Source organism: Muscardinus avellanarius (genome assembly GCF_963383645.1).
Source record: "Muscardinus avellanarius genome assembly, chromosome: 12".
Lineage (NCBI taxonomy): Eukaryota > Metazoa > Chordata > Mammalia > Rodentia > Gliridae > Muscardinus > Muscardinus avellanarius.
The window spans coordinates 20,117,262-20,129,466 of record NC_137798.1 but is presented as its reverse complement, the minus strand read 5'-3'; the positions used below and the strand labels follow the sequence as shown (position 1 = coordinate 20,129,466).

The 12,205-nt window shown below is 33.9% G+C and overlaps 1 protein-coding gene across 1 annotated transcript; it reads left to right on the top strand.

The window, feature by feature from the left end:
* Positions 1-3,323: 3,323 nt before the first annotated feature.
* Positions 3,324-4,364, top strand: LOC308271361 (olfactory receptor 4N5; the record flags this gene model as incomplete). The annotated part of the gene is made up of 1 exon (XM_080707658.1): positions 3,324-4,364. The coding sequence occupies exon 1, from the start codon at positions 3,438-3,440 to the stop codon at positions 4,362-4,364; it is 927 nt and encodes a 308-aa protein (XP_080563784.1). The 5' UTR covers positions 3,324-3,437.
* Between the last annotated feature and the right edge of the window lie 7,841 nt (positions 4,365-12,205).

Below are 12,205 nucleotides of genomic sequence, written 5' to 3'. Positions count from 1 at the left end.
ATGACAAGGGGGGCTAGAGATGTGAAAGCACACGGGCTTCCATCTCTGCCCACACTCACCACACTTCTTTATCTTCCCTAGAGGAAAACACTTGACTGAGATTCACTGTTTGGGGCATTTTTCCCTAGAAATTAATTTTGTACAGAGGACTGTCCCTCTGACACACATCTCTCCTCAGTCTCTGTGATGAGCACAATTGGGGAATCTCTGGAAGACGAGGTGCAGAAATGAGACAGAAAAGAGCAGGAGGTGGAGTGGTATGGAATCCCATCTGCTTGTTGACAGGGAATAGAGATGGACGGTGGGAGATAAGCAAGAGAAGAGGGAGAAGACTTTCAGGTGCTTCCAGTGTTTGGAATTGTGTGACTGAAGAAGCATAAGATGATTCACTGTAGGTGAGCACTGGATGCCCAAAATGTGAGAATAGGAGGGACAGCCTCAGAGTTACATCCTGGGAGCAGATTTCTGCAGGCAGAGAAAGGTATGAATGTGGAGGCCAATTGTGTATAAGTGGATAAAAAGGAGAGAACTAAGCTAATTCAAAGGACATGAAAGATATTTTTTATTTCAAATGTTTGAATTATTTGTGATGTGTATTTGTATGTACAGATATGTGCTCATGTGTTTTAAGCACTTATTTTATAATATTTGAGTATTAGTTAAAAATGTTACTAATCACATAAAAAATGGATGTTTCCTTATAGGTGTTTTATAAGATGCAATATAACAGCTGGGCTTGGTAGTGAACCCCTTTAATCTCAGTACCTAGAAGAGATAGGAGGATCAAAGGTAAAAGACCAGCCTCAATAACCTAGCAAGATCTTGTTTCCAAAGAAAAAATAAATAAAACAAAATGGCTGGCATGGAGTGTAACTCAAAGGTAGAATATTCCTAGGTTCTATCTCCAGTACCAATTAATAATAATAAATAAAAAGCAAAATATTGCCTAAATTTCCCAGGAGTTTTCTTTTATCTTTCCCACCTTTCTTTTTCCTGGATCTTCTATATTGGGCAGTCAATTTCTGTCAAATCTCGGTTACGAAGTTAATCCCCTCCAGTACTCCTTCACATTTAATAGCACCATTGCAAAATATGATTATAATAAAACATCTTAAATTCACTACAGTGAACAATTAAATGGTCATATTTTAATTTATGCTGACATAATTCTAGAACATTATCATCAGGATAAAAATATTTATATTATGTAAATCTTTCATCTATCAGGCCTAAGTGATTGCTATTTCGCTTTCTGTCTCTTTAGATTTTTACTGTGTGTTTTAAGAAATTTATTTATTTATTTATTTAGGTGGTAATGGGGGTGGAACCCAGAGGCTTTCTACCTCCAGGCTATACTCCCAGACCTATTTTATATTTTATTTGGATCAGGATCTTATTAAGTTGCTGAGAGCCTCACTAAGTACCTAAGGCTGGCTTCAAATCTGTGTGATCCTCCTGTCTCAGCCTCCCAAGCGTGAGGATTACAAGTCTGCTCCATCACGCCAGATTTTCTGCATGTTTTAAATACCGTGTTTGATGAATGTCACCTTAGACATATCATAATGTCTTAGAGGTTCATTCATGTTATAGCTTATAACAGTATTTTAATGCTTTTTATTGTCAAATCACATTTTACTTTATTCATAGCACTATTTATTTATTTATTTATTTATTTATTTATTTATTTATTTATTTGCAGTACTAGGAATTAAACCGAGGGGCATTCTACCTCCAAGTGACATCCCCAGCCCTATTTTTTAATTTTTTACTTTGAAACAGGGTCTCACTGAGTTGCAAAGGGTCTCACTAAGTAGCTGAGGCTGTCTTTGAACCACAGTCTTCCTGTCTCGGCCTTGTAAATGCTGAGATTACAAGCATGCACCACCATGCCTGGCTTATTCATAGCACTTTTAAAAATTATTATATGGAATAAAAATCAAGGATGCTTTATGTATGTTATATTTTAGTAATGCTTTATCTTGTAAATAATTCACTGTAACAGTGAAACAGCCTTTGAATATATGAGTGTTTATTATAAAATGTAAAATTATGCTAACACAAAAATTATAAAACAATCACAAATCTAAGATATTTTAAAACATAGAATATAGTAATAATAGAAAGAAATTCCATCATTTTTATGTACCCCCAATGGATTATGTTATGCCCCCATCCAACAGAATTAACACATTTTACTTTTTAGACTAGTATCTGTACTAAATCTTACTTATCAATTTTTTACATAATTATAATTCTTAAGGAGACAAAATTATAGTAAAAAAAGTGAAGGTATTTAGATAAGCAAAATCATTATTTGTTATGTAAGTGCCTAAATAAAATAACACTAGTTAATGAAAGACTAATGAACAATTTCCTGAAAAGTTTAAACAGAGGAATATATATCCTTTTTCTTGTCTATCACTTGCTAATAAGTCAAAGAAGTAAATCCAATACGGATTTAAAACTGAACTGCAAATGTTTTTCTTCTCAGAAAATGCAAATGCTTTTCTTCTCATGCTCAGTATGATCAATTCCAGTTCTATTATGCCTTAATTTTATTATGATAGTAAAAATAATTTTTATGTTCTGCTGAATTGTTTATTATGCAAAAATATCTGTGAGAAAGGTATCACTTGGCTAGCATTCTGAAGTTTGGAGAAGTGTATTATGGATTTATGATAGGCAAACAAAGCTGGGTATATGTTTATCATGATTGAAGAGCAGGATGTAGAGGAAAGGTAGGACTGGTACCCAGCCATGGGTAGAACTAGGCTTATATGTCAATGTCAGATCAGATATATAGATCTTGCTTGAGCCTGATGACCAGTTGAGAGTGAGAATGGGCAAGGTCAGCAAAGCAGAGCACTGCCACAGGAATCAGCAATGCACAAATTCAGAAAACAAACATAAAGCTAACTACCAGGCAGACAGGATTCCATAGGAACTGAAGGGGAAAAGCAACTGCAAAAGCAATTTTTTTCTGTAAGGATAAAGGGACCAAAATCTAGCCAAGAATTTAATAATTAGAATCAATGAACCCCCACTAATCACAAAAGTAAATGAATAACAACCACACCACAAAAAGATACTCTTGATAATAGTTAAGTTTCTCTTCAATTAGCAACTTTCTAGTATACTCTCAGAAAAAAATTGCCCATAGTACCAAAGGAGCAGTTATATAGAAGCACATGTTTCCATTGGAATGAATGTTTGGCTAGAACAATGTCTTAGGAGTTAGAATAGAGAGGTTAACCCATGAAACAGGAAAATTAGGAGGTATAAGTTGATTTTAATTACAATGTGTTGGTTGTGGAAAACTTTCTTTTTATCTGGAGTGAAGTTGTGAAATGGAACTGGTGTTTATATAATTTCCTTTTCTTTTCTTTTCTTTTCTTTTCTTTTCTTTCCCTTTCTTTTCTTTTGCAGACTAAGGAGTGATGGGATTAGAGAATAGCACAGTGGTGACAGAATTCATCCTCCTTGGTCTGACCCAGTCTCGAGAGGCTCAGCTGCTGGTCTTTGTGCTAGTCTTGATTTTCTACCTCATCATCCTCCCTGGAAATGTTCTTATCATTTTCACCATAAGGTCAGACCCTGGACTCAATGCCCCCCTCTATTTCTTTCTGGGCAACTTGGCCTTCCTGGATGCATCCTACTCCTTCATCGTGGCCCCCAGAATGCTGGTGGACTTCCTCTCTGAGAAGAAGGTCATTTCCTACAGAGGCTGCATCACCCAGCTGTTTTTCCTGCACTTTCTTGGAGCAGGAGAGATGTTCCTTCTTGTGGTCATGGCCTTTGACCGCTATATAGCCATCTGCCGGCCTTTGCACTACTCAACTGTCATGAGCCCCAGAGTCTGCTATGCATTGTTGCTGGCTCTGTGGCTTGGGGGCTTCACCCATTCCATTGTGCAGGTGGCCCTCATCCTACATTTGCCCTTCTGTGGCCCAAACCAGCTGGACAACTTCTTCTGTGATGTACCACAGGTCATCAAGCTTGCCTGCACAGACACCTTTGTGGTGGAGCTCCTGATGGTCTCCAACAGTGGCCTGCTCACTCTCCTGTGCTTCCTGGGACTGTTGTCTTCCTACGCCGTCATCCTCTGCCGTGTGAGAGGACACAGCGCAGAAGGGAAGAACAAGGCTGTGTCCACATGCACCACCCACATCATCATCGTGTTCCTCATGTTCGGACCTGCCATTTTCATCTACACTCGCCCTTTCCGGGCTTTCCCAGCTGACAAGGTGGTTTCTCTCTTCCACACAGTCATCTTCCCTTTGCTGAACCCAGTGATTTATACACTTCGCAACCAGGAAGTGAAAGCTTCCATGAGAAAGCTGTTAAATCAGTATGTGGTTTGCTGAATATAATAAAATAACCAGAATAACAAAAAATGGAGATAATCTAGTTTGAGTTAATTAATGTCTTGCACTAAATTAGTCAGTCATTTAGCAAATACTGTTAAGCAACTTTTTTATGCTATTCTAGGTATATGAATAAGACAGGTAAGATTCTAAGTCTTCCTAGTGTAACATTCATGCAAAAAGAACTGCAACTATTAAATTAAGAAAAATAATACCAGAAAGATATAGTGTTCTTAATTGTAAAATACACTGTTATGCTAATACATTGACTGGTGAGGTGGTAAGTATATTTCTTTCGACTTAAAACAAAATCTTGTTGAGTAGTGTTTAGCTGATACCAAGATGGTTTTAAAAACAACAGCCACCATTCAATTACCTAAGGAAGAAAAGTCTAAGCAGAAATAATGACTAGTACAGAATTCAATAATTTTATGTTTGGTACACTGAAGAACTTAAAAGGAACAGAATAGATATAGCATAGTTAAGGAGTATGAAAGTGACACAATTTAATGGTAAAGAGGTTAGTAAGTTCAAATCTTGTATATTATTAGAGTCAAGAGTAAGAAGTTTAACTTATTCAAATTTCTACTACATACCATTCAAACACATTTAGAAGACAATTTTTTAAGTTTTCCATTTGACTTATGGCTAGAACCTCAAGATTCAGTAAAAAATATTTGAGTTGTAAAATATCATTGAGTAGAAATTTTTAGACTCTTATGTGCCTTTTAGAAGCACTTAATGACTTAGTTATTTTTTCTTGATTTGGTAAAGGAACAGTATAATGTTTCACCAGAAACTATCACTAAAGAGTATGAGTTTATTCCTAGTGGCTATATTTTTAAATCTTATAAAGGAATTTAATTCACAAATAATTTTAGCCTGAGTACAACAATGATAGCTATATGGTGTGTCAATTATTTGCTTTCCAATAACTCAAGCACAGTCATTCTTTTTTTTTTAACTGAGAATAGGTAAAACATTAGATGCTTATAAAACATTGGAAGGGTTATAATATCTAGTTGTATAAGTGACATCCAAAAATAAATGTTAAAGCATTATCAGTGAATTGGTCTAAGGAATTACTGTCATAATGAGTTACTTTCCTCATAGCAATTCTAGGTAAAGGCAGAAATCATTTTTGACTACCCTCTCCAGGATCACAGCTCTTCTACCACAGACTATAATCAGGAAATTATCAAGAGTACTCTAGCACCACTGAATATCCCCATGCAAGATGAAAACTTTACACGCTATAGTCTTCGCCCACTTTCCTAATTTGTAAATTTAAATATTGCATAAGTGAATTAGAAAGCTTAAGAATATGTCATAATCTGATTTTCTCATTTTTATCATTCTATGGATGAACGAGAGATAAACTGAGTCTTGTGTAGTCTGAAAGTCAGCTTCAAGCCACCAAAACCCTTTGTTTAGTGTATGGCTGAGTTTGTCATCTTTGGCTCTATTGGCATCTGGGGTCACATAATTCTCATGAACTACAGAGATGCATGATGTATATTTGCTATGTGTCAGTAGTAACTTCGTCATAACAACAAAAATCTTTCTACCCGCTGCTTAATGTCTCATTATATTGATCTTGTAGTGAAATGATTGAACCATTCTGAGGAAAGTAGAAATTGGAACCTATATAATTTTTAATGAACAATGTCCATAATTTAATAAAATTGCCAGAAACACAAGAAAGCTCAAAGACATCATCAAAATATAAAAGGAAAAATATAGATAACTAAATATAACCAGATTTTTCTAGAGCACAAAAATAATTAAAAAATAATAACGACTAGAATGTTTACAATTGTAGGATAAAAATAGTAAACAAATAAAAATATTTTAACAGAAATTTAGAATGCATAAGTATAATTAAATGAAAAATTTTGGAATTGAATTTCTAAAATAAAAAAAACTCAGTAAAATTATAAAATTAGATTAAATATGCAAGAAGACTATACAGTGAAGTGAAATTTAAATCAATATAAATATTAAGATTGTAATGCAAATAGAGAAAAATAGAAAATAAAGGATAGGACATTAGAAATATAAGAGATGCAGTGAAAATTGTTTCCCTTCAGTGTAATTAAAATTTAAGTAAATGGAGGATAGAGAAGATGGGAAACATACAATATTTGAAGAGCTAAATCACCAATAAAGTTTACAAACTGGTAAAAGACATTAATCTGGATACAGAAAACATGACCAAAAGTAAACAACAACAAAAGACCCAGATACTGATTATCAATGTAAGACATATAAAAATGAAACATAAAGAGAGACTCTAAGGAAAACATGGAATGAAGGAACCCATAGATGTAAAAGAATGTCAGTCTGTCAACTTTCTTTGTAACACAAACATGAAAGCTAGAGAACAATGGTGTGGCAGCTGATATAAGATAACATGAACCTAAACATTTACATGGGATTTAAAAAATCCTTGAAATGATGGTGAGATAGACATTCTTTTCTTTATAGCTGAGTAGAATTCCATTGCATATATTTCCCATAATTTTGCAATCCATTAATCTGTTGATGGAGACCTAGTTTGGTTCCATATTTTGGCTATTAGGAATTGTGCTGCTATAAACATGGGTATGCATTTCTTACTGTAGTTCTCTGATTTCAATCCCTTTGGAAAGATACCCAGTAGTGGTATAGCCGGATCATATGGTGGATGCATTCCCAGGAATCTCCACACTGATCTTCATAGTGGCTGAACTAGTTTGCACTACCACCAACACTGTAAAAGAATTCCTCTTTCCCCACATCCTTGCCAGAATTTGTTGTTATTTAACTTCTTTATGCTTGCCACTCTGATTGGAGTTAGATGAAATTTCAGCATAGTTTTGATTTGCATCCCCCTGATGGCTAATGATGTTGAACATTTTTCATGTATTTACAAATTCATGTCATTCACAAGAAGATGGAAAGACCTGGAGAACATTATGTTAAGTGAGATCAGCCAAGAACAGAAAGAGAAGAAACATAAGTGTTCTCTAATATGCCAAACTAGGGAATATTGGGGATACTAGAGGGACTCCAGATAATGGAGGGGAAAACTCATCCAAGTTAGAAAGGAAGGGTAGGAGAGAAAGAAGGCTGAAATTAATTAATGGAGGAGCTACATTTGAATGTGTGTTTAAGTGTGAATGTAGCATGGTCAACCTGGACACTCATTTTTGGGAGGGGGGAAGGGGAACCACGGAGGGAGGGGACCAAGCACTGTGTGAATGTATACCATTTTTAATATGATCCACAAAATTTTTTAAAAAGACTTTTTTTTGGTGAGAAGTGAACATTATTTGGAGATGATCTAGTACATATATGGTTTAACACTTATGAAAAGGAAAAATAACACAAAGTTATGATCAAGAGAAATCATATAACTCATAATCAAAAACTATCAGTTACACATTTCCATATACACTGTTATGTATATTAATGCTTTTGTGAAAAATATATTACATATATATTTCTTCTACATTTTATATTTATTATTTTAGCCATTTATCATTTCTTTATATTAAAAACCTTTAAAATTATTTTATCTATCTTTTGTAATGTATGACATGTTATTATTATCTAGAGATTCATTACTGTATAATAGCACAGTAGATCTTGTTTCTATCTAACTGTAACTTACTACCTCTGATCAATCTTTCTCCACCCCATCCCCCCATCTCTCAGCTTTTGGAAACCACCTTTCTACTCTGGACTTCTATGAGATTAACTTTATAGTCCACATATGAGTGCTATCGTGCAGTATTTTCTTACTTCACTTAACATAATAATCTCTAGTTCTATCTATGTTGTCACAAATGACAGATTTTTCATTTCTTTTATGCCTGAATGGCCTTAAATTGTGTATATGACTTTTTTAGATGAAGTAATACTGATGACTGATATGTTTCCTCGATAATTTAACACTGATGCATGATTTTTTTTTAATTTTTTGCCATTAGAGTATTTTATTTTTTAGTTCTGGAGACTGAACCCAGTAATGCTCTACCACTGAGCATCCATGCATCCCCAGCTCTTTTCTTTTTTTTTTTTTTTTTTGCTGAAACTTGTTTCTTCTTTTTATTTTTAATATTATAGCAATTTAACAAAAATTAACAATGATAATCTCACATAACAGATTCATTTGTCTGATATCAAACTTATGATCACTTAGAGATAATATTTCAATATTTCTTTCATGTTTTCTTTCTTACTGAAGGATATTTTTTCTTTTTTATTTTAGGGTGAAACTATCATACATTTTTTTCCAGAAAAAAATCTATCCTAACATGAAATATGAACTCTAAATACTCAAAACAACCTCAAAAAAGAACATAGCTAGAAGGTGTACATTTTCTGATTTCTTTTTTTTTTAAAGCAGAAAGCAGCACTACTGTTCATACCATTTTTCCTTTAGAAATAAAATGATTTCATAAAATATGCTATTTATGTGAACATGTTATCCATGTGTCATTTTAAATGAATCACTGCATAAATATTTTAAACATCTCAGTTTAAATATGAAATACAGTAAATACTTCTAGATGCAAATGACAGAAACAGAAGTTCTCTGGGATCCCTGTTAATACTTAAAAGTGTAAAGATACACTGAGGGCACAAAGCTCTGATCTAGAACCACTGATCTGGAAGGATCCAGGCATTGTCCATTTGTTTGAGTAATACTTGATGCCCACGATTCATTCATTCTCATATTCATTCTCTCTCTCTCTCTCTCTCTCTCTCTCTCTCTCTCTCTCTCTCTCTCTCTCTCTCTCTCTCTCTCTCTCTCTCTCTCTCTCTCTCTCTCTCTCTCTCTCTCTCTCTCTCTCTCTCTTTCTCCTCTCTATTTTTACTTTTTTGGTATTGGGGATTGAACCCAGGGCATTCTACCTTTTAGCTACAACTTGAGCCATTTCTTTTTTTTTTTTTAATTTCTAAAACAGGGTCCTGCTAAGTTGCTGAGGGTCTCTTTGAGTTGCTAAAGGCTGATCTTTTTTTTATTTTTTATTGAACATAAGTGGTATACATTTAAACTATACTTGATGCCCACTCCCCCCTCCCACCCCTTTTTTCCCTTCCCCCCTCCCAACAATGATTGTCCTGGGTAACCATGCCATATTCATAATTTTACACATATTCAGATGTGGACCCTCGTTAATCAAGTTCAGCCTTTCTCCTCCTCTATCTTTCCATTCTAGCTTTGCTGGTATTTCCCCTCCATTATCTGGAGTACCACTGGTATCCTCTAGGTTCCCTAGTTTGGGCATATTAGAGGAAACATATGTACCTTCTCCTTCTGTGCTTGCCTGATCTCACTTAACATAATATTCTCCAGGACTATCCATCTTCTTGCAAATGGTATGATTTTGTTCTTTATGGCTGAGTAGAATTCCATTGTGTGTATTTCCCAGAGTTTTGCAATCCATTCATCTGTTGATGAGGACCTGGGTTGGTTCCATATTTTGGCTATTACGAATTGTGCTGCTATGAACATAGGTATGCATATATTGCTATATGTCTCTGAATTCAACTCTTTTGGAGAAATACCTAGGAGTGGTAGAGCTGGGTCGTATGGTGGATCTATTCCTAGCTTTCTTCGGAATCTCCACACGGATCTCCATAGTGGCTGAACTAGTTTGCACTCCCACCAACACTGTAAAAGAGTTCCTTTTTCCCCACCTCCTCGCCAGCATTTGTTGTACATTTTCTGATTTCAAACCTTATAAAGCTACAATAATCAAAACAGTGTAGTACTGCTATAAAGGCAGATATATAAACCAGTGGAGTAGAACAAAAAGCCTAGAAATAAATTCTGCCATATATGGTCCAGTTATTTTTGACAAGGTTTTCAAGAACATTTGGTGATGAAAATAATAATCTTTTCACTAAATATTGTTGAAAAATAATAACTACATGAAAAAGAAAAAAATTAGACCCTTACCTAACACCATATACAAATATTAACTCAAAATAGATAAAAGACCTAAACGTAAATCATAAGACTATAAACTTTTATTTTTTTAACTTATTTATTTATTATTTTTATTGGTGCACTGTATTCATACATCATAGTAGGATACATACTTTTGTAGACATACATGCACACTTTTCCCAGTCAGCCCCCACCCAATCCCCACCCCATTCTCTCCCTATCCCTCCCTCCCATGCTTGGCTTAGTAGTTGACATCTAGTATTATGGCAATTTATCTAAAATTAAAAATGATAATCTCACATAACAGTTTCATTTGTCTGATACCAAGCTTTTGATGACTTAAAGATAACATTTCAATATTTCTTTTTGCTTTCTTTCATACCAGAGAATATTTTTTTCTATTGTTTTTAGGTGAAACTATCATATATTTATATATTTATTTTTCAGAAAAAAATCTATCCTAGTATGGAATATGAACTCTAGGCACCCAAAACGATCTTGAAAAAGAACAAAGCTAGAAGATGTATATTTTCTGATTTCAAACCATATAAAGCTACAATAATTGAAACAGTGTAGTACTATTCTAAAGGCAGATATATAAACCATTGGAGTTAAATACAAGCCTAGAGCTAAATTCTTCCCTATATTGTCAAGTTATTTTTGACAAGGTTTCCACAAACATTTGGTGGCGGAAATATTAATCTTTTAACTAAATATTGTTAAAAAATAATAATTACATGGAAAAGATTAAAATTGGACCCTTACTTAATCCCATATAAAATATTAACTCAAAATAGATAAAAGACCTAAATATAAATCTTAAGACTATAAACTTTTAGGAGAAAATCTGGGTCATTAAACCTCACAGCATTGAAATTGGCAGTGATTTCTTGGTTATGATTTCAATGGCACAGGCAACAGAGGAGTATACAGACTCCCTAAAAAATAAAAAAATTATTGTATATCCAAAGACAATGTAAACAGAGTTAACAGTTACTAATAGAATGGGATAAAATATTTCCAAATGCTATATCCATATATTATCAAGTTATTTTTGACAAGGTTTCCACAAACATTTGGTGGAGGAAATAATAATCTTTTAACTAAATATTGTTGAAAATAATATTTACATGAAAAAGAATAAAATTGGACCCTTACCTAACACATATACAAATATTAACTGAAAATAGATAAAAGACCTAAATATAAATCTTAAGACTATAAACTTTTAGAAGAAAATCTGGGTCATAAAACCTCACAACATTGAAACTGGCAGTGATTTCTTGGATATGAGTTCAATGCCACAGGCAACAAAAGGGTAAATAAACTCACTAAAAAAAATTGTATATCCAAAGACAATGTAAACAGAGTTAAAAGTTACTGATAGAATGGGATAAAATATTTCCAAATGCTATATCTGAAGGTATATTAATATTCCAACTAGAAATCATAAAAATTAGCAACAATAAAAGGTAACAATACAATTTAGAGATAGATAAAAGACTAACATAAATAATGAATCTCCACAGATAATTAATCTTAGTTGTCTGTTGGATGGAAAATCTTGTTTCTCTGGTTCTGGTGTGTGTAACCTATTTCTTCTTTGTACTTAATCTCTTTGAGTATTTTCTCTAGTGCTGGTTTTGAAGACATAAATTCCTTCAGTTTTTGTTTGTCATGGAAGCTTCTTATTTTCCCATCTACTTTGATAGAAAGTTTTGCTGGGTAGGAAATTTTTGGTTGGAAGTTGTTTTCTTTCAGAGTTTGGATTATGTTACTCCAAGCCCTTCTGGCTCTCATGACTTGGATTGGGAAGTCTGGAGTAATTCTAATTGGTTTGCCTCTGAATGTCACTTGGCCCTTTGTTTTAAGATTCTCTGCTTGGCTTCCACATTGG